General features: G+C 51.3%; 7 protein-coding genes across 7 annotated transcripts; 4 read left to right on the top strand and 3 right to left on the bottom strand.

Annotated features, from left to right (window-relative positions):
* Positions 1-5,093: 5,093 nt before the first annotated feature.
* J4E84_008215 (uncharacterized protein) lies at positions 5,094-6,206 on the top strand (the record flags this gene model as incomplete). Its single annotated transcript, XM_049390792.1, has 1 exon — positions 5,094-6,206. The coding sequence occupies one exon, from the start codon at positions 5,094-5,096 to the stop codon at positions 6,204-6,206; it is 1,113 nt and encodes a 370-aa protein (XP_049241499.1).
* Positions 6,207-6,721: 515 nt separating this feature from the next.
* Positions 6,722-8,299, bottom strand: J4E84_008214 (uncharacterized protein; the record flags this gene model as incomplete). The annotated part of the gene is made up of 1 exon (XM_049390791.1): positions 6,722-8,299. The coding sequence occupies one exon, from the start codon at positions 8,297-8,299 to the stop codon at positions 6,722-6,724; it is 1,578 nt and encodes a 525-aa protein (XP_049241498.1).
* A 772-nt stretch (positions 8,300-9,071) lies between these two features.
* Positions 9,072-10,581, top strand: PDA1 (alpha subunit of pyruvate dehydrogenase; the record flags this gene model as incomplete). The annotated part of the gene is made up of 5 exons (XM_049390790.1): positions 9,072-9,209; positions 9,278-9,411; positions 9,468-9,922; positions 9,974-10,209; positions 10,264-10,581. The coding sequence occupies 5 exons, from the start codon at positions 9,072-9,074 to the stop codon at positions 10,579-10,581; spliced, it is 1,281 nt and encodes a 426-aa protein (XP_049241497.1).
* Positions 10,582-10,990: 409 nt separating this feature from the next.
* On the bottom strand, positions 10,991-12,330 carry J4E84_008212 (uncharacterized protein; the record flags this gene model as incomplete). Its single annotated transcript, XM_049390789.1, has 2 exons — positions 10,991-12,055; positions 12,106-12,330. 2 exons carry the CDS (start codon positions 12,328-12,330, stop codon positions 10,991-10,993), a joined length of 1,290 nt encoding a protein of 429 aa, XP_049241496.1.
* Positions 12,331-12,720: 390 nt separating this feature from the next.
* On the top strand, positions 12,721-14,752 carry KU70 (ATP-dependent DNA helicase II subunit 1; the record flags this gene model as incomplete). The annotated part of the gene is made up of 2 exons (XM_049390788.1): positions 12,721-12,786; positions 12,839-14,752. The coding sequence occupies 2 exons, from the start codon at positions 12,721-12,723 to the stop codon at positions 14,750-14,752; spliced, it is 1,980 nt and encodes a 659-aa protein (XP_049241495.1).
* A 298-nt stretch (positions 14,753-15,050) lies between these two features.
* On the bottom strand, positions 15,051-17,025 carry J4E84_008210 (uncharacterized protein; the record flags this gene model as incomplete). Its single annotated transcript, XM_049390787.1, has 3 exons — positions 15,051-15,216; positions 15,271-16,803; positions 16,850-17,025. The coding sequence occupies 3 exons, from the start codon at positions 17,023-17,025 to the stop codon at positions 15,051-15,053; spliced, it is 1,875 nt and encodes a 624-aa protein (XP_049241494.1).
* Positions 17,026-17,459: 434 nt separating this feature from the next.
* On the top strand, positions 17,460-18,743 carry J4E84_008209 (uncharacterized protein; the record flags this gene model as incomplete). Its single annotated transcript, XM_049390786.1, has 1 exon — positions 17,460-18,743. One exon carries the CDS (start codon positions 17,460-17,462, stop codon positions 18,741-18,743), a length of 1,284 nt encoding a protein of 427 aa, XP_049241493.1.
* Positions 18,744-20,138: the final 1,395 nt, after the last annotated feature.

Here is a 20,138-nt window from a genome sequence, read left to right as displayed (position 1 = left end):
CAGCCGACCAATGTAGTGCGCTACAAGCCGGTAGTAGCAGGTTATGGTAGGGTATCTACACTTTGTCCTTCACTGGGCTTGAGGGCTGACATGCAGGGCACAGAATGCAAGGTGTATCGGCCCGCAGGCACATAATATAGTCCGTAAGTATTGCGAACTGATTGGGAGCCTTCCAGCGAGCAACAGAAACAACGACATATGCGACCTCTGGACCTTGTGAGAACAAGGCTCCATCGCGGTGTGGGGCTGCAGTCTTTGAGGTACCTAGGTAATCGATCCGCACTCGTAATTAGTATGCATCGGCTTCTAACCCCGTATACTGTCTTTGACATGTCTTCACAGTATTCTTGGACACTCAAATGGGATTGGCAAATTTAAGTGGATTGATGTTCCCGGGTTACTCTATGAGAAACGGCGTCGCAAGGGCTATTGCTTGAGGAATACACAGGTGTGAGAACGTGGCCCTGATTCAGCCCTCTTCGCGTCTTCGACTCATTTCTGGGTCAGCCTTGTTCCAGTTGCCCTTCTAGAACTGCTCATTGGCCTTTGATAGACTCTTGATACACTTGGACTGCCCATTTCGTCGTCTGATGCATCGCAGTCGACGGCTGAAAAATAGTCTTTCAATGCACAAGAGGTCTCAATGGCTCACAAATTATGTCATGATATGGGTTGCTACTTGGTCGGCTCCGGTAAACACAGATATAAGCGGTATGGGTATGAGGGTTGTTGGGCCGCGGGACTGCCGTAGGCAGATTACCCCGCCTTGCGTACCATGTCCGAGGATGGCCCAGTTCTCTGGGCTCTGTATGACTGTTGGCCTACGCTGGGAGCAATGTAGCCGCTCCATCACTATCACATAACACGCCTCTGCTATGTTGAAACGGCCGTGGCTGGGACTTCTCCTGTGGATTCCAGCTGCATAGCTGTTCACCTAGTTCATCATCGATTAGTACGTACAGAGATGGCACACTTAGCTTAGAAACGCGTCAAATTTAATCATATGTAGTTGCTAGACTCGGTGTTGCGTGCACGAGAAAAGGTTCCAGTAATCCGGGGTGATCAGGGCGCATAATTGAACACTAGAAACGATGAAACATCCCTGTGATCGGCCTGCTCGTGCAGTTTCCCCTCATCAAACCGTACCACTCCCTTTGAAAGCTATAATGAATGCGCGTATACACTTATTGGAACGAAGCCCAGAAGGCATTGTGCTTGTCAGGCAACAGACTGTGTGCAACACCATGATTTTCAACTGGTTGCACATATGGGCTTTTCTTTCGCATGCTGACTATGCGCATATTGAGCGGCCATCGAGATGCCTATTCAGTCCTCATTCGAGGGTAGTCTTGCACCCCACAATCAGCAGATCTTTAGTGTATAGCACACGATGCTGAGTAGTCCCTTCAAGACGCTTCGCGTGTCGATACACGACATGATTTAGTCCAGAGAAAACGCCATGCTTTCTGTAACGGCCATGTTCAGACGACAGCGCAGGAGCAACTACGCCTGATCTGGTGTAGCACATACCGCTTAGTTTACGACAGCCAGCGGCAATGCCGGAGCTGACTTGGTGATGATGGCTTGTGATCAAAGTTCCCTGAACATGATTGGTTTTCCGTTGCGAGATGATGACCATGCTGGTTCGTGCTCTATTTGACCTAGGTACGGTCAGCTAACATGCGTATGGGTAGAGGATATGAGTGTTTCAGGTCGCTATCACGGTTTGCCCGATTGCATACACCTAGATCAACAGCTCATAGCACAATGATAGTGCGCTTGATTGGTTGAGAGTCTTGTGCGCAGTGCTTCTTAATATTACGGAACGACTTCAACAATGGTCGCTGTGGAAGTCGCGTCTACCTACAATTGGATTATTCACTGAGCGATGCCTGACCGGACCAGGAAGGACTTGTTGTTCTGCCGCACCAGCTGGCGAAGACCCAAGGCAAAGATATTGTTGTTGGTGAAAATGGGATTGGTTACTTGACCAATCGCATGTCTTGATTTGTTTGGGCCCTGGTGAATACAGGTGACGAAAAGGACGTAATGGCATTGTATCTTTCGACCAAAAGGGCATGCATTGAGGCGCACCGGTCTTTGGGAATATGAAGATTAGGACGCGTGTTAGCAGCCTTCTCTAAGCGCTTGCCAGCAATGCCTCGTGCCTCGTGCCTCGTGTTTCGTGAGAGGGCGCAATGAGCGCTGTGTGCCTTCGGGCCAATACCGAAAGCGTGGCCACCGTTCATTGGTATCCAAGCTAATACCACGTAGGTAATCGGGGACCCGGCACATAATGGCCACGCATCGGTTGTGGAAGCAGTATCGTCCCGTGCAAGCGTTTGTAGCGCCCACGATGATCGAGTCGTCGTCCAAGCGGACTGTCGGAAATTAGTACTGATACAACATACTCGGCGTACATGTGACACCTTGCGCAGGCAAACAGATGACACTCCCTGTTCGTCGGCAGATCTGCTATGTACAAGGCAACACCCTGCATTCTGGTGGGACCAAGGACGTAGGCCTCGAAAATTCCATCCCGCTTCGTAAAATCTGAGCAAATCAGTCTTCGTGTACGTTATCTGGCTTCGGCTTACGATGACTGTCGCAAGGTCTTTTGCGGGGATAGTTGGCTTCAGATTTGAAGCGTGAGGATGTCGCAGACGCGTCAGTATTGACTTCGCGGCTGTGTTGTGGCTAGCGGGACTCTCGACGATGAGCTGAAGCAAGCAAGATGGAGGACTACACGGTACATGCACGCAGATACACAGGAACATGTAGTTAACCGGTGTGAGGCAGAGTCGAAAAACACTATGGTCTACGTTGCAAGACTTGCCTTGCCGTAGGTGAGGAGCGCTGGCACCTACGGCATTCGATGGATGAACTTTTGATGATAAGCGACAGTGTCTAGGTATTCATTGGATGGATGGTGTATGCATGGGCATGCCGTTCCGGGTTGCTTTCATAATGTGGAACGCTAACCTCGATGGAGCAGACGAGAATGTGGGGCTCATGTGGCCCCCATCATGGTGATGGCGAAAGCAAGCAGCAGAGCCGCAGACGGAACGAGCATAAGTAGGCAACGACCGCCCACCAAACCGAGCAGGAGGTTTCTTACAAGTAGGCGACGTGTTGACACCAAAGTCGACGACGCCCTTTGACGCAGGTATAACGGTGGCGTGCAGGAAATCATGTCCGGTGCCCGGGGACGTTTGCCTTCTTTTGCCTTGTTGCCTAGTAGGCGAACCACAGCAGAGCCGCATCTTATATTGTGTTAATGCCCACCCTGGGGGACACTCCCAAGATTCAATCTCAGTCTTCGAGTTGGAGATCTTACGTCAAACAGCTTTTTTCTTCTATTTCTGCGTTCTGTTGTACGCGAGGTTGCTGTCCCTGTCGTCCCGGACGTCGCATCTAGCCAAACCGGAGGCCTCGCACTACCTCGTCAACGTACGCAGTCCGACCCCTTGAACTTGAGCGCAGAGCATCGGACGCGTATGCGACAGTGTACAAGCTTGCCGGATCTTATTGGAGACTGCGTAGTCCAGGTCATCAGGATACAGTCCACGCTGAGGCTGGGTGTGCGCGCACGAGTGGGTATGTGCGCTCCAAAACTTCATCCAATCAGATCACATCGCTCCCCACGCCAAATACGGAGATCGGAATACGAACGCGAATCCTACACCTGAGACATTCAGCCGCATTATGGACACCGGTGAACTCGTCCAGACCAAATTCGCGCAGGCGCTGAAAACTCAGAGTCCAATCATCAGGGCCCACGCGTGCCCTTACCCCGGTCATGAGGGACGCGTCTTTCCGAGTGCCGACCAGCTGTATGACCACGGCAAGATAGACCATCGCGACGAGTTTGAAGGCTTGTCTCCGCGACAGGCAAGAGAGAAGTTTCGACAGCTAAGCCTGAAATTCAAGTGAGTACAGGCCAAGCTGCTGTACAGGCATTTGCTAGATCAGCGTTTAATATGGTTAGCAGATCTGATCACTCAGCAGCCGCAACTGTTGGAGACCGGTCAGCGCCTGATATCGCGGCTCTTACTATAGATTCGGGAAAGGCTTCCAGGCAGAACTCACCGCCCTCTGGAAGGAAACGACCGGCAGAACATGAGTTCACCAGCCCCAGAGGGAAGGGTCCGTCTCACGTGGAAGTGGCTGGTCCCGAGTTCTCTAGGCAAATTCCACAAACTGTTGTTTCGGAAAGGACACGGTCGAGACCACAGGATGCACGCCTTTTTGATCCTAAACAAAACGCCAAGTCTACCTCGTCTCCATACCAGACGACACCCGAGCCGTCCAGCGAGTGGTCAGCCGAAGCTACGAAGAGCAGTCACTTACAATCACCGCAAACTCAGTCCCCTGCTCATACACAGCAACGAACTACTCCTAAGCCCCAACAATCTCAACGCCAACCAGGTCTTATAGAACTTCAACGCTATGATCCCCGATACCCTGGTTTACTATTGCAGCCTGATAGTCGACCCATTTCGCAAGAGCAACTTGCGTCGGAAGTGAAGTCTATTTACGCAGGATTAACCATGGTGGAGACCAAGTGTATACATGTGGATCGCGCACAAGCCGCAGCTGCGCAAGATGGTGATACCAAACTTGCGTCGGATCATTGGCAAGCTTTGATCGCTCTTCACCGGACGCTATTACATGAGCATCATGACTTTTTCTTAGCTAGTCAGCATCCCTCTGCATCGCCGGCTCTCCGACGTCTTGCCGCCAAATACTCGATGCCTGCACGCATGTGGAAACATGGTATCCATTCCTTCTTGGAGTTACTTCGGCGGCGTCTTCCTGACAGTATAGATTATATGCTGGCATTCATCTATTTGGCGTATCAGATGATGGCTTTGTTGTACGAAACCGTCCCAGCTTTCGAGGATACATGGATCGAGTGCCTCGGAGACCTTGGCCGATATCGGATGGCGATTGAGGACGAAGATGTCCGGGACCGTGAGACTTGGGCAGGCGTCGCGCGCTCTTGGTACACCAAAGCTGCCGATAAGAATCCTACTGTGGGTCGTCTATATCACCACCTCGCTATCTTGGCACGACCAAATGCTCTCCAGCAAATGTACTACTACTCTAGGTCTCTGACCTGCGTCAAACCATTCCAGAGCGCGCGAGAGTCAATCTTGACTCTACTGGATCCTATTCTTGGTCGTGCAGGCGCACCTCTCACACATGCCTTAGCGATCGACACCAACTTCATCAAAGCACACGGGCTGCAATTCGAGGAGTCTTGTGTGGACACGGCTCAGGGGCAGAAGCATCAGCATACAACTGAGTTCATGGACGCGAAGGCGGACTTCATCGGAAACCTGGACAATCACATTGGTCGTGTGACAGCAAAATGGAAGGAGCAGGGTGTATACATCGCGGTTACCAATATTGCCGGCTGGTTTGAATATGGGATAAGCGCCAACCTTCTTCGCCAAGCTTTCCTCAATCCGATTTACCAAAAAGCGCAGGAGTCTCCTCAAAGTGCGATCGAAGATAAGATCCGCAGTGCCTCCCCGGCTGACCAACAGAATCCCATGAAGCCATCGATGGACGGAAACGCGATCGCGAAAGCTCTCAAAGAGGGCTGGGCAAAGCGTGAATCGTTCAGCAACGCCAAGATCATCACGAACGAGACCTTTGCCCTTGTTCTCCGCCGCATTGGCGACAAGAACGTGCTTCCTCACGTACACGTCATGCTCGCTTTCCTTTCTATCTTTGCTTTCAGTCAATACGTTTCTGATCTCATTGCAGACGCTCCTTGGGCTGAACTGGTTGCTTTCCTGAATGCGTTAGTCAAGACTGAGAACCAAATCCAAAGTCAGTCGCAAGCGCAAACACCAAGCATTGATGCTTTGTTAGCTTCGAATGTGTTTCCCGCAGACGGCGAGAGAGGCGACGAGCTGCCTCTGCCAGAAGATTACCTCGTGCGAGGCTTGATCTGGGCGGACGGCTACTTTCCCAAGACCTGGTTCGAAAGGGAGCATGATGAGGAGGAGCGATATCTGGAGTTAGCAAGCACGGTCAAGAACCGAATGGAGAGAGTCTTGAGGCTTGGCTATTCCATTGCAAAGGCAAGTATCTTATGCTCACTATCTTGTACTATCTTCCTAACTCCATTGCAGCAACAACGTTGGATCACGTACACTCAGGATTCTCATACATTCTCTGTCAGGTCTCAATAGTGCCAAGCGCCTCAGAACAACCTTTCTATTACGTTTTCTATACGCAACATACGGTACAACTCCTTTGGTAATCTGGAGTGGTCTCGTGAATCTCCACACGTCACAACGTCGTTGTTGTGACTAATGTGATTTCAGCATCAGCAATGTACCTTCTGTTTGTCGCCTCCCTGCTGCTTCCAAGCGCCCAAGGGCATGAGAGCAGAGGAATCCTAACTGAGCACAAGAAAATTGTGACAAAGCCAACAGTCGGGTCATGGAGTACCGGGTCAGATCGCTTCGGCTGGATTGGTAAAAGCAACATGAGTCACAAAATAGTTTACTATTTTTTCCATGCTCACCACATGGTGTGCGGTGGCTCGGTACAACGACAAAAGCACAGGAAAACAGCATGTGCAGTCACTTTGGCACCGTCGTTTACAAGCAAGACACACGAAACTCGCAATACATTCTATACGTCCCTTACGATGCATGGTGGCGCTCACCCAGTGACATGTGCGTCATATCCACAAATTTACCTAACAAAGCTCCATATTGGCCGCATCGCCCTGTGCCCTGATGCAAACACTCAACGGCACTGCCTTTCTGAGCTTCTGCTCGGGGTACATGAACAGCTTCATTAAGACATCACCAGTGAGGAAGACATCGTACAACTCTGGCGAACTTCCCCATCCAAGTTCGATATCAGTGCTGGGGGAATTGGGGGTCCCGGGTTGGAAGTTTACTACTTCGTAGGCAGTGGTATCACCCTCTCTTTTGATCTCGTAATTTCCGACTTTGGTTTTGTAAACGTATAAGTGACCGCCTTGGATGTTATGAGCATACCAGCGACCGCGTTGGACATTGTCGCACAGAGGCTCGATACAAAATGTTGTTTGCTGTTTCGCATCGAAAGAAGAAAGTTTTCTTGTGCACTCTGAACACGCACTATACCAATCCTTCGCATTCTCACCCATAACAAAGTCTGCGTGGACTGGTTTCATAGGCAATCTGAATACTGGGGTTGCGCCTGATCCATCGTCACGGCTTTTTGAGTCGGGGATATGGTAACAGTCCAGCATATCTGCCATGTAGAACCATGTACATATGCACATCTTTGTTTTGTAGAGGCTTATAACCTGATGCAAAAGTTCTGACCGCGAAATACCATAGTCGACCTTGATGCTCGATGCATCTGTGGCAAGCGGGAGAAGTGAATAGACTCTGTCATGGAAATGGTAACTTTGCCGACCTGGTAGGCGATTGAAGTAGTTGACGAGTTTTCTTTCGTAGGGTCTTGGGGTTTGAATACATATGGAGTACATGTAGTGCTTGAAGACGCGAGTTTTGGGGCTCAGATTCATGTTATCAATGCTGGCATCTCCCTCCAAGTTGTTGATGTAGTTAAGCCGCCCGAGGGCACACCCAGCAATCTGCATGGGCGTGACTTCAAGATCGTTGACGAGTAAATTAAGATTCTGCGCGAGCAATATCTCTTGCGTAATCCATGCGCGAGTCCAATATTGGTCTTCTACAACCGCCAGCCAGTCTTTCTTGAGCTGGCCATTGGTCTGCTTGTTGCGTTCGAACCATTTGGCGCTTTGTTTGGCACGAGAGTCTCGTATCTCGTGTCGAGATTCCTTGCTCAACTCCAAGGCAAATGCAAACGCGCGACCGATACTCTGATTGAATCCGAGCCAGGAGATTACTTCGACGGAGTTCGCGTAGATGGAGCCCATCTGGGCGACTTGGTGGTTTTTTTCGTGAATTGAATCTTGGTCGATACACAGAGCGTCGATCCAAAAGGTTCGTGCCGGGTTTGCGTATTTCGACTGCGCAACGCGCATGAAGTTGTAAAGATTCTCTCGTACCGAAACAATTTTGCCATTGACTAGAATCTGCCGCTGTATCTTGTCTGGTCCCCAGACGTAGGAGAGGCAGGTGTAGCTCGCTTTGACACTGTCATGCCAGATCTCACATTGTATGTGTCCATCGATCGAAAGGTGCGGGAGGATTTGGAGTAGCCTGATTGCGCCCCTCCTGTAGTTAAGTGGCTCGTGTTTGAAAGAAGTAAGGTAGGAAGTAGATGATGCTTCTCGTAGGCTTGGGGCTATCATGGCTTTTGTGTGCACGCTGACATAGCTATTCTTCAATGATGTAGTTAATGCCGATGAGCGAAATTCCTGAATGTTTGAGACTACATCAACGTCAACTAGGTTTATTTATTCCTTTGCGATAGCGCGTATGCGCCCCTTGTCAGGGTGGGCTGCATCGTACTCATGCTGTTATGAGCGACGGATCAGGCGAAGTCTAAGAACAGGACATCACAACCGAAATCGAAGTCCCTCATTGGTTCTGTACACGTCTCGAGTCAATCGCGCGCTACCTGGGTATCATCAAGCGCCAGGAACTGGCAAGGTTCGAGGGTTGTTACGCGCTCTTGCGGACTTGTGTGTTTCGGCGCCTAGCGACCAATTGTCCTGTATAAGGTTAGCTACATGGCTTAGTTATATGCTCAGGTTGGAGTGATTGCGAGATCTAATAGGCAGGGATGCTGAGACAGTCTTATTTCCGTGCTTTTGAGAGGGTGGCATCACGTCCTGCATTTGCGGCCGGTTGTATGCAGCTTATGCATACGCATGGTATTTGATAGCGCAGTAACGATGGAAAGGTGCAGGTGATGAAGTTGCGATGCGTTGGGAGGTGTTGAGTCGGAGAGAATCGGGATGTGCTGAGAATGGCGTTGGCGGACGGTAACGGCTTAGCGCCAAAGCGGATCCCCGAGCTGGCGGGAGCTGAGCAACTTTTCGAATCAACACCCTCTGAACCTCACGGCATACCCACGGCATACCCACGCCTCCCCCTCGGCTGCTTCCCCCACACCTCACAATGCTGTCCAGGACAATCAGGCGGAGCATTGCGTCGCCCTTCCGCCGCAATGCCGTGGCCCCAGCGGCGCGACCCGCCTTCAGGTTCGTGACGACGGATGCGGCCTCATCGCACACGGACCCGGCCAATGTGCCATCGGTAAGAGGACACGCAGCCAGCCAGCCGTGTGGCTGTGGAGCAAGCAATGGACCGTTGACTGTGTGCAGGAGGACGACAAGCCGTTCGAGATCCGCCTCTCCGACGAGGCCTTTGAGACGTACGAGCTCGACCCGCCGCCGTACACAATGAACGTCACCAAGAAGGAGCTCAAAAAGATGTACTACGACATGGTCGCCGTACGGTAGGAACACCCGTCATGCCGGGATGCGAACACGATCAGCGTCTAACAGGCAACAGACGCATGGAAATGGCCGCCGACAGGCTCTACAAGGAGAAGAAGATTCGGGGTTTCTGCCATCTGTCCACCGGCCAAGAAGCCGTCGCCGTCGGTATCGAACACGCCATCGAGCGCGCCGACCATCTCATCACCGCCTACCGCTGCCACGGCTTCGCTCTGATGCGCGGCGCATCTGTCAAGTCCATCATCGGCGAACTCCTCGGCAGGAGGGAGGGCATCGCGTACGGAAAGGGTGGCTCTATGCACATGTTTGCCCCCGGCTTCTACGGTGGTAACGGTATCGTCGGTGCCCAGGTCCCCGTCGGCGCTGGTATTGCCTTTGCCTGCCAGTACGAGAACAAGAAGAACGTCACCCTGGCTCTGTACGGAGACGGTGCTTCCAACCAGGGCCAGGTCTTTGAGGCGTTCAACATGGCCAAGCTCTGGAACTTGCCCGTCATCTTTGGCTGCGAGAGTGCGTACAAACACCACGTGGACATGCGCCGGATTTACTAACACCCCGCAGACAACAAGTACGGTATGGGAACCGCCGCTAACCGCTCATCCGCCCTCACCGACTACTACAAGCGTGGACAGTACATCCCTGGTCTGAAGATCAACGGTATGGATGTCCTCGCCGTCAAGGCCGCTGTCAAGTACGGAAAGGAGTATGCCGCCGCCGGCAAGGGTCCCCTTGTCTACGAATATGTCACCTACCGTTACGGAGGACACTCCATGTCTGACCCTGGAACCACATACCGAGTAAGTCACACCGCTCTACAACATCACAAAGCATGTACTGACGAACAATCAAAGACTCGTGAGGAGATCCAGCGCATGCGCAGCACCAATGACCCCATTGCCGGCCTCAAGCAGAAGCTCCTCGACTGGGGCGTTACTTCTGAGGAGGAGCTCAAGTCGATTGACAAGCAAGCACGTTCTGAGGTCGACGAGGAGGTTGCTATTGCGGAGAAGATGGCTGTCCCCGAGGCTACTGGCAAGGTACTATACGAGGACATCTACGTTCGTGGTTCGGAGCCTGAGTTCCTGAGGGGACGCATCCCAGAAGAGAACTTCTACTACACTGAACACGACATGGGTGGTGAGAAGAAGCCTGTTGCCAGGACAGCATAAAGCTCTTCGGCTTTTCACGGGGTCATGATTGGAGACACGGTTAGGTGATGAGAGGGATCTGTAATTCTAGGATTTAGAGGCTTCTACATGCGTGTAACAGCTAGGGAGCGCAGTCTTGCATTGAATGACATTTCTTAGAATCCCATTCAGTTTTGCTCTTTGTGATGCACGTAGAGTGACGTTGGTTTCGAGATGTGAGTTTTTAAAAAGGATAGATCATTCGCTTTTGTCCAAAGGTGCTACTAGCGCCTCCGTGCGCCGGATCCCCGCAGAGAATGCAGTGGTGACGAGAACAATACCTCAAGTGCTGAAGATGCAGTTTGCATAATATCTGGCATAGCGAGAGTAATAGTACATCTTCGTTGGCTATATATCTACACATGTCAAACTCCAACAACCAAGACACGGTCTATGCTGTGGGAGGGTCAATGTGTTGTGTCTGACCAGCGAAGAACTCCTTTTGTGCCAAGCACCTCTCGCTTGTGCACTTTGGACACCTGAGAATCATCTGTGGGCTGCAAGCCTGCCCGCTCTGCAAATGTGCCTTGGCGATGTTCGCGAGCGCTTCGATGAAGACGGGACTGTCGTTCAAGCTGTCGACACGTTTGACACCCTCGTGCCCTTCCGCATCCTCGCCAATGACCTCCTTGTCGAGTTCGTATAGTGTCTCGATATGGTCGCTGGTGAAGGCGATGGGTACGAGGAGCATGTCTGTGTGGCCCTTCTTCATGTATTCCTTGACAGTGTCGGAGGTTTGTGCTCCGAGCCAAGGTTGAGGGCCGACCTGTGACTGCCACACGAGACGATATCTGTACTTCATCTGGAGGCGTTGCATAACGGCGTATACGGTCGCTGCCACTTCAGACGGGTATGGGTCGCCGCGGTTGACAACGGTCATGGGGAGACTGTGTGCGGAGAAGAGAATGACAACGCCGTCTCGTCTCTCGACTGGGTACTCGGCCAGCTTCTTCTCGATGTGTTGGGCAAAGGCTTCAACCAGACCTGGGTGCGCCGGCCAGCGGTCAATCACACTCCACTTGATGGCGCCTTCGGGCTCCACCTCTTGACCAGTCTCTCCGTTTGCACGCTTGCCTTCCAGTCTTGTCCTCCATTTCCAGAGCTCGTTGAGAGAGGAGCCGGTGGTCGAGCAGGAGTATTGCGGGTACTGTGTGAAGGCTACGGCACGGCCGCCCTTTCCTCCTCCAAAGCCGTCTGCTAGCAATTGCTTGTAGGTATCTTCGGTGAGGGGATTTGCGTAGCGGAACGCGACATAGGGCTTGTGGGGAGCAGTTTCAGGTGAGGTCTTGTCGAGGATCTTGCACATCTCCGCGGCTTGGTATTCCGACCATTTCCTGATGGGCGATCCGCCACCGATCTCCGCATACTGCTTCTGAATTTTTGGTGTTCGTCTCCGCGCAATGTAGGGGCCAATATAGTTTTGGAGGGGTCCGAGGGGAATCAAGTCCTTGTCGGCCTACACTCCGTAAGCTGAGAATCGATGATGCGCTTGGACCGATTACGTACAAACAACATGCTCAGGAAGCCATGCACTTCATCCGTTGTTGACGGCCCGCCCATGTTCATGAAAACCATGGCGGTCGGCCCCTTTGAGCCGGGCGTCATCTGCGTAGGGGCGACTGTCGCGTTGCCTCTCCTCCATTGTGCACTGTACGACGAGATGATGGATGTGGCGGGTGTGGTGGACGTTGCACGCTTTGCAGCGCGGGAACAGGATACGCGGAGAGCCATTGCGAGGTGTGTGACGAGAAAGAGGGCGTCTTCCCGCAGTGATGTGTCGAGGAGAAGATGCCGAGGCCAGAACAACAGCGTGAATAATGCTCGGAAGAGCAAGTCGGAGAAAGCTCTGGCCAATGGCAGCAGTCTTGTTGGCCGTTGATGACGATCGTGGCTGGCGATCGGACGCTAGGGCTTGCCCCACAGCAGCCTCGCAGACACGTGCCGACGTGTTGGAGCTAGTGCGCGCGTTCCGCTCTGCTGCCTAGGCTACTGTCCCGCGTTGCACCGGCCTGTGCTTGACAGCCTGCTGCGGCCCCAATGCCACAGGTGCCATCGCCCAGCTGAGCTGCACTTCGACAATACAGCAAGTAAACCTCACTCGAGCTGAACGCGACGGGCATCATGGCGGCTCCACAGGACAATCGACCACGTGAAGAAGAAGACGAAGAGGAGGAGATTGACGACTCTGTACGCTCCCGTTCCAGCTTTGGCATTGGCAAGCGTCACTGACAGCATGTAGAGCTACAAGACTATCAAAGACGCCGTTCTCTTCGCAATCGACGTCAGTCCTACCATGCTTGAGCAACCGCCCAAGTCAGAAGACAAGAAAGCCGAGCGCGACTCCCCCACGTCTACTGCGTTGAAATGCGCCTACCTGCTGATGCAGCAGCGCATCATCTCGAACCCAAACGACATGATGGGCATACTGCTTTTCGGTACCGAGAAGACGGACTTGAAGGACGGTGACAACACGTTTCAAAACTGCTACCTCCTTGCAGACCTTGACGTCCCGTCCGCTCAGGACGTCAAGAGGCTCAGGGATATGGTCGAAAACGAAGACGAGGCTGAAGAGATATTGAAGCCTGCCAGGGACGGTGCCAGCATAGCAACGGTACTGTTCTGTGCAAACCAGATCTTCACTACAAAGGCGCCAAACTTCTCGTCAAGACGCCTGTTCGTGGTGACGGACAACGACTATCCGATCAAAGTCAAGGCAGACAAGGACACGGCAGTCACCCGAGCACGTGATTTGTATGACCTCGGCTGCACCATTGACCTGTTTCCCATCTCACAGCCAGATCATACCTTTGACCGATCGCGCTTCTTCGATGATCTTGTATATCCCACATCACCATCCGATCCCGAAGCCCCCGTTACTCTACCGTCGACCACCAAAGTTGCGAAGAGCGGCGAAGGCATTTCGCTCCTCAAGCAGCTCATATCCTCCATCAATTCCAAAGCCACACCCCGTCGCGCTCTGTTCTCGCTGCCCATGGAGCTCGGTCCTGATCTTCGCATCGGGGTGAAAGGATATATTCTCATCAAGCGCCAGGAACATGTCAAGTCGTGCTACGTTTGGGTTGGAGGTGAAAAGCCACAGATAGCGACTTCGTCAACACAACAACTGGCAGGCGATTCGGCGCGGGCCATGGAAAAGACGGAGATGCGCAAGGCGTACAAGTTTGGCGGCGATGCAATCACCTTTACGCCCGAAGAGATTACACAGATAAGACAATGTTTTGGGGAGCCTGTGATCCGGATCATTGGCTTCAAGCCTCTCTCCAGCGTCCCACTATGGGCCAACACGAACAAATCAACATTCATCTACCCTTCCGACGCAGACTACATTGGCTCCACTCGTGTCTTCTCGGCTTTACAGCAAAAGCTACTCAAGTCCCAAAAGATGGGCTTGGTATGGTTCATTCCACGTCGCAACGCTGCACCTACACTTGCCGCTCTTATACCCGGTGAAGAGAGGCTCAATGAGGAAGGCGACCAGTTGACACCACCGGGCCTTTGGCTCGTACCCCTGCCTTTCGCTGACGACATCCGCCAATTCCCAACGCCACCAGAGCAGCCCCTCAAAACCACGGATGCGCTGACAGACAAGATGCGCCTCATCATTGAGCAATTGCAACTACCCAAAGGTGTCTACGACCCATCCAAGTATCCCAATCCAGACCTGCAATGGTTCTACCGCATCTTACAAGCGCTAGCCCTGGAAGAAGAACTCCCACTCCAGCCTGATGACAAAACGATTCCTCGCTACAAACAAATCGACAAGCGCTGTGGCGAGTACATTGAAGACTACGGCAGAGAATTTCAAGCAGCATACGAGCAGCAACATAAGTCTGCACTTGCCCACCGCGCTAAACCCACGGCAAAGAAACGCCCTGGCGGCGGCGCAGACAGTGACGACAAGCCAGTGCCCAAAAGGGTAAAAAAAGAGTCAAAAGTCAAAGCCGAAAGTGGAGACGAGGAAGAAGCAATGACTGACCAGCAAATGGCCGACCTGAATAATGGTGGAAAGATTAGCAAGCAAACGGTAGCCGTACTGAAGCAGTGGCTTGGCGCAAGGGGTCAGAGTACTGGGGGTAAGAAGGCTGAGCTTTTGGAGAGGGTGCAGGAATATCTCGACGGCAAGGGTTTATGAGGCCTTCTAATCGAAGGATGTGTGATGATCAAGCGAGGCGTTTCGGTGTCATGCTTCGCTCGCGTTGTCCCGCCAATCGAGTTCAGACTGAATTGCACGGATATGATACAGCAATCTTCACAGACTTGTACCACGGGTATGCAATCTCTGCATGTGTGAAATCTTGTGTTCTTCTCATGATGTCATTGGGGAAATTCTTCATGACGCGCATGTTATGCATAAGAAGGGGGTCGAAAGCGAATCCCAACCTTGCCCATGGCCATGGAGCTTAATAGCCTTCTAGCAATCACGCTGTAGCTCAACCCTCCCCACCACTCGCGTTCTCATCCTCCGAATCCTCCTCGTATTTTTGTTGCGTGGATTTGTCTTCGCGCTTCCTCTTGGTGGCTTCGATACCACCAGAGGTCAGGTAAAGGAACTGTGGGTCCTTGTAATTATCCAGATGTGTGAAGAAGGTGTTGAATCTAGAGCTTGTTAGCGTTCATGTCCGGTGTCGTGAAATCCAGAAAGGAACTCACTGGTTGCCTTCTGCCTCTTCGCGGAAGATGCGCTGGTAAATCTCCTTCTCCTTGAAGTCTTCAATCTTGTCGTTGTACTTGTCAAAGTCAATCGTCTCGCGTCCGTGTTGCTTAGCAGACTTTGCGTTGTACGAGTCGAACACCGGCCTCTCGAGTAATAGGCCCAGGCCGGGGGCCTTGGGTATCCGGACAACTTCGTTACCGAAACTCTTGTCCATGATTTCAGGATCGGTACCGCATCGTACTGTCAGGGCGGCCATGCCAACCATTTTGCGGATCTGGTGCATCATGAAGCTCTGGCCGTGTACCTTTAAGCTCAACCATTCTGTATCGTTGATAATGATGGGCTTGGGTGCGACTTTGAAGCTCTTGATGTAGCGCTGGGCGGACTTGTCATTGTACTTCTTGTGCACGGTGTAGTTGTGGTAGCGGTGGGTTCCAAGGTACTTGTCAAGTGCGGCTTGTACACGCGCTTGTCGCTCGGGAGATATGCGATATGCTTTCTTGACGTCCAGGTATGCCTTCTTCAGAGTTTTGATGGCTTCCTCGAGGACCGGTTGGTTGACTACGCCTTCAGGGAGGGGACGAGAACCGTCAGTGGAGCTATCGAGAGTGATGCTGGGTTCATTTTGTTGTATCGTGTCGATGACTTGCTTGACCTCGTCTGGTGGGTTTCCGCTTGTGTCGAGCCCACCTTCGTCTGGCTTTGCAGTTTGCTCCGCCGCTTCGACGTCCGTAGGCTTCTCTTGCTTGGTCTGATGATCAATCGATGCATCGACTATACGATCTTGTCCAGGCGGTGCATCGATCGCTTCAACGTTGTAAAGCGCTTCTTGTACGAGGGATCGTATCGAATCGTCTAGCGAGTCCAGAATGGGCTTGATGTGCTTCTCTTCCGTCTCGGGCCAGAAGTCGGCTACCTCAGCCTGTCGCTCACGGTATCCCTCCACATCGTTCTCCGCCTCCGCAAACTCCTCCAATTTTTTCCCTAGGTAGCTCGAAGGGTGCGGCGGGAGGAACGAGTGGGTCGGGATCAAGTATTCGTACCACCGTGAGTCGCACGCCTGGTAACAGCTGAAGGAGCCAATGGTTCGCTGGATGCCCCACACCCTGATCTGCTCGGGAAGATGGCTGTTGATCTTGTCCACGATATCTTCCTCTTCGATGATCAACTTCAACGACACAATGTTGCCTGCTGCATGGACACCCTTGTCGGTACGCGCGCAACGAACGAGGGAGGATTTCTTGGGGTCGGATGCGTTTGCCTTGGATATGGCGCCAGCGGCGACAAAAGCGTTGAAGAGGTCTCCTTCAATGGTCTTTTGCTTGTAGTCGATCTGCATGCCCTTGTAGCCGGTACCTGAGTAGCCGATCATAACTGCAACTTTGCGCTTCGGCCTGCGCTCTTCTGCCTCGACTTCCTCTGCAGGGAACGCCGCAGGCAGGGCGGGCCGGTCCTCGCCCTTTTCCTCTTGCTCCTTATACTTGGCTTGTTGTTCGGCATTGCGGTCCCGTCGGTCTAGTTGGGTAGAGCTTGCTTAGTTAGAGACGGGCGCGGAGCAGATGGGCAACGGCTCACTGATGTTCCTTACGCCCCATATTTCTTTTCTTATTCGGACGGCTTCCATGCTGGTGCCGTCCACCACCTCCCCGCGAAGCATTTCTGCGGTCTTTGTCGGCCCATTTGCGCTTCTTGTCGCGTTGGTCGCGGCTCGACGAATCATGGTCGCGGCGGGGTCCCTCGTTGTCCGACATGGCCGCTGAAGACGAGTGAGCAGCTTTGTCCGGTAGAGCAAGCTGCGGGTCATAGGTAAGTTGGTGTGGAAGTTTCAGCGAAGTGATTGGCACTAAATTTGGGTGGACTCGGCACGCACGCCTCACCGCCTGCGTCACCGCTTACTGCCGCATGCGTACCTGGGTAGTTCAATCGCGCGTGCCTGCCTGGACTCTTACAACATTTCACCTTCGCTTCGACTCAACCACCCACTGTCTCGTCAGCCCCCCCGGCGCACGCACATCGCACAAGCTAGAGAACGATGCGCCCTTCCCGATCCACATAAGACCGTTGCAAACCGAGTGTCCCGTCTGCAACTTGGGCTGGCGCATGGGAATAAAGCCGTCCGTCCCCCACGCACCTTTCCGGCCGTCATCCGAGCTGAACCCGATTCCGTGCCTGCACCACCGCAATCATGGGCGCGGCAATCAAGGACCCCGTGGAGAAGAGCGGAGGGGATCCCGTACAAGCCGTGAAGCAGTTGCTCAGGACAGTCGTCCGTATGTTCTACGAGACTGAGCACATCGTCATTATGGACGCGCTCTGCTATCACGGCGCGCTGCCCGTGGCCGACATGACCATTATCCTCGACGCAGGCAAGAACTCGAAACATGTCAGCAAGGTTGCGGGTAAGCTTCGGGAGGCAGGGCTGTGTTCATCCTACACTCAGCATGTCCTGCGCCAGGGTGCAAACAAGGCATCAAGCAGAGAGTTCTTTTACATTGACTGGCGCCGCGCCGTCGACTCTGTCAAGTACAAGATTCACAAGATTGATGAGGGCATCAAGAGGGACGCGAAACCCACTACCGAGAAACCCGAGTTCAAATGCCTGAGATGCAAATCCACATACACGACCATGCAGGCGCTTGATCACCCCGATACGAACCCTGGGCCAGACGACAGCGGCTTCATCTGCGCGAGATGCGGATTCCGATTAGACGAGATCGACCAAGACATTCAAGCAGACGACGTCGACGACACCCCAGCCAAGTTCAATAAGCTGTTTGGCCCGCTGATCGAGATGATGTCAAAGATTCAGGACATGGGCAACCTTCCAGCGTTGGAACCGCCAGACATTATCAGCGAAAGGATCGAGCTTCCTCGAGATAGGAATGTCGACCCTGGTACGCAGGTCGAGGTTATCGAGACGACGGCCTCACGCCCAACCGCCGTCAAAGGCATTGATACAGGCCCAGAGAAGATCAATGTGCAGATAGGCTCGAGCGCAGAGCAAAACGAGAAGCAGCGAGCGGCGGACCGGGCTCGTCAAGAGAAAATATCCATGCAGAACCAGCTTCCCACTTGGCATACAAAATCAACTGTCATCAAAGATGCGGCAGGGAATACGACCACTGTAAAGCAAGAGGCAGACGGGATCGACAATGCCAGTATCAAGACGGAGGCAGGGGATACAATGGGCACCAATCAGAACCTTGATGCAGTCTTCGCCCAGATCGAAGCCGAGCGCCGCAGGAAGGAGCAGGAGGACGACGACGAGGACGACGAGGACGACGATGAGGACGAGTTTGAAGATGTCGATGTGGGCACGCCCAGTGCTCTACCGGAAGCGAAGCGTGTCAAGCTGGAAGCGTCCGCCGCTCCAACTCCTTCCGCGGCTGCCACACCAGCAGCAGCAACCCCAGCCGCATCCAACGGCGGCGATGAAAGCGAAGAGGATGAATTCGAGGATGTAAACTGATTGATCACATAGCGATGGCGTTTGTTTATCCAGGGTGGTCTCTGAAAGCATTGTCGGATGGCGTGTCTTTTCAATGGCGTTCTCGCATACACTGGGCTATGTTCACCGCTGGAAACATGGAAAGCGTTTATTTAGATTGCATGTACCAAATGAGATGACTTGACACTTTTGCACAAGGAGCCGAGCCATCGAAATAGCTCCAAACATGCGACGAGGCGGTGTTGGTTGGTGTGGCCATTGAGTACATACAGCCTTAGAATACCAAGGCAGTGGAACTTGCAAGGGTCGTGTCTTACACTCCCCCCCCTAGTACAGGTGCCTAGCGTGGTTTGTGAGGTAGATAGCTAGTAAGACAAGGTAACAATATAGAACGCTATGTTAAAAAGAGATTACTTCTAACTACTTTTAGAAGCTACTAAAAACGCTCTAGAGCTACATAAAAGTATAGTAATTAATAGAAATACTTCTAGAATATAGGTTAATTACTAAGTATTAAAAAGTAGCTAGTTTAAGCTATTTTAGAGGCTCTAAGTATAGTAAAAAGCTTTAAAACTTATAGTTTTTAAGCGTTACTAGTAATTACTAAAAATATAAAGTTTTAGGCTTTTTTAGAGCTTTTAAGTATAGTAAAAAGCTTTAGAATCTATAGATTCTAAGTCTTACTATTAATACTTAAAAATATAAGGTTTTAGGTCTTTTTAGAGCTCTTAAGTATATAAAATAGAGCTATTTTAGCTAATTTCTAGAAGCTATATTAATAGTAGAAAGTATATAGATCTCTAGTACTTAGTAGTATATTTCTCTATAAGAATAATATAGTAGTAATAATTCTTTATTATCTTAGTATTATAATACTTATTAATTTTATTAAAAAGTATTTTATTCTAAGCGTTTTAAATATATTATTAAAGTTTCTAGTAATTAGTAGATTAAAGATAGTAATTATAAATCTACTTTTTTATATATTTCTATACCTTTTTAATAGAATTAAAGTCTAGAGAGCTAAGTATATTTACTTTATAGTAAATACTAAAGTTTTTATATATCTAATAAGTCTCTTTTAAGTTATAGGCGCTAGTACTATTATAAAGTAGACTTTATATATAAAGAGGTAGACTAGTTAGAAGATAGCTTATATTTAGAGTTAAGAATAGTAAACGCAGAATCTAAGAAAGAAAAAGTCTAGCTAGATCTATATAGAAAGAGAGAGAGAAAGCTAGTAAAAGCTAGTACTAAATAGTACTAGCTTATAGTAGTAAATATCTCTTTTAAAAAGTCTAGTAGCTTTAGTAAAGTTTAGTAGCTTTAGTAGAGTCTAGTAGCTTTAGTAAAGTCTAGTAGCTTTAGTAAAGTCTAGTAGCTTTAGAAATAGAAATATTTAAAGTTAAAGTAAGA

Source organism: Alternaria hordeiaustralica (assembly GCF_023758085.1).
Source record: "Alternaria hordeiaustralica strain BMP 2776 chromosome Unknown scaffold_20, whole genome shotgun sequence".
Taxonomy (NCBI): Eukaryota; Fungi; Ascomycota; class Dothideomycetes; order Pleosporales; family Pleosporaceae; genus Alternaria; species Alternaria hordeiaustralica.
Note: the sequence above shows the minus strand (reverse complement) of the source record. Positions and strands in the feature narration are given on the sequence as shown.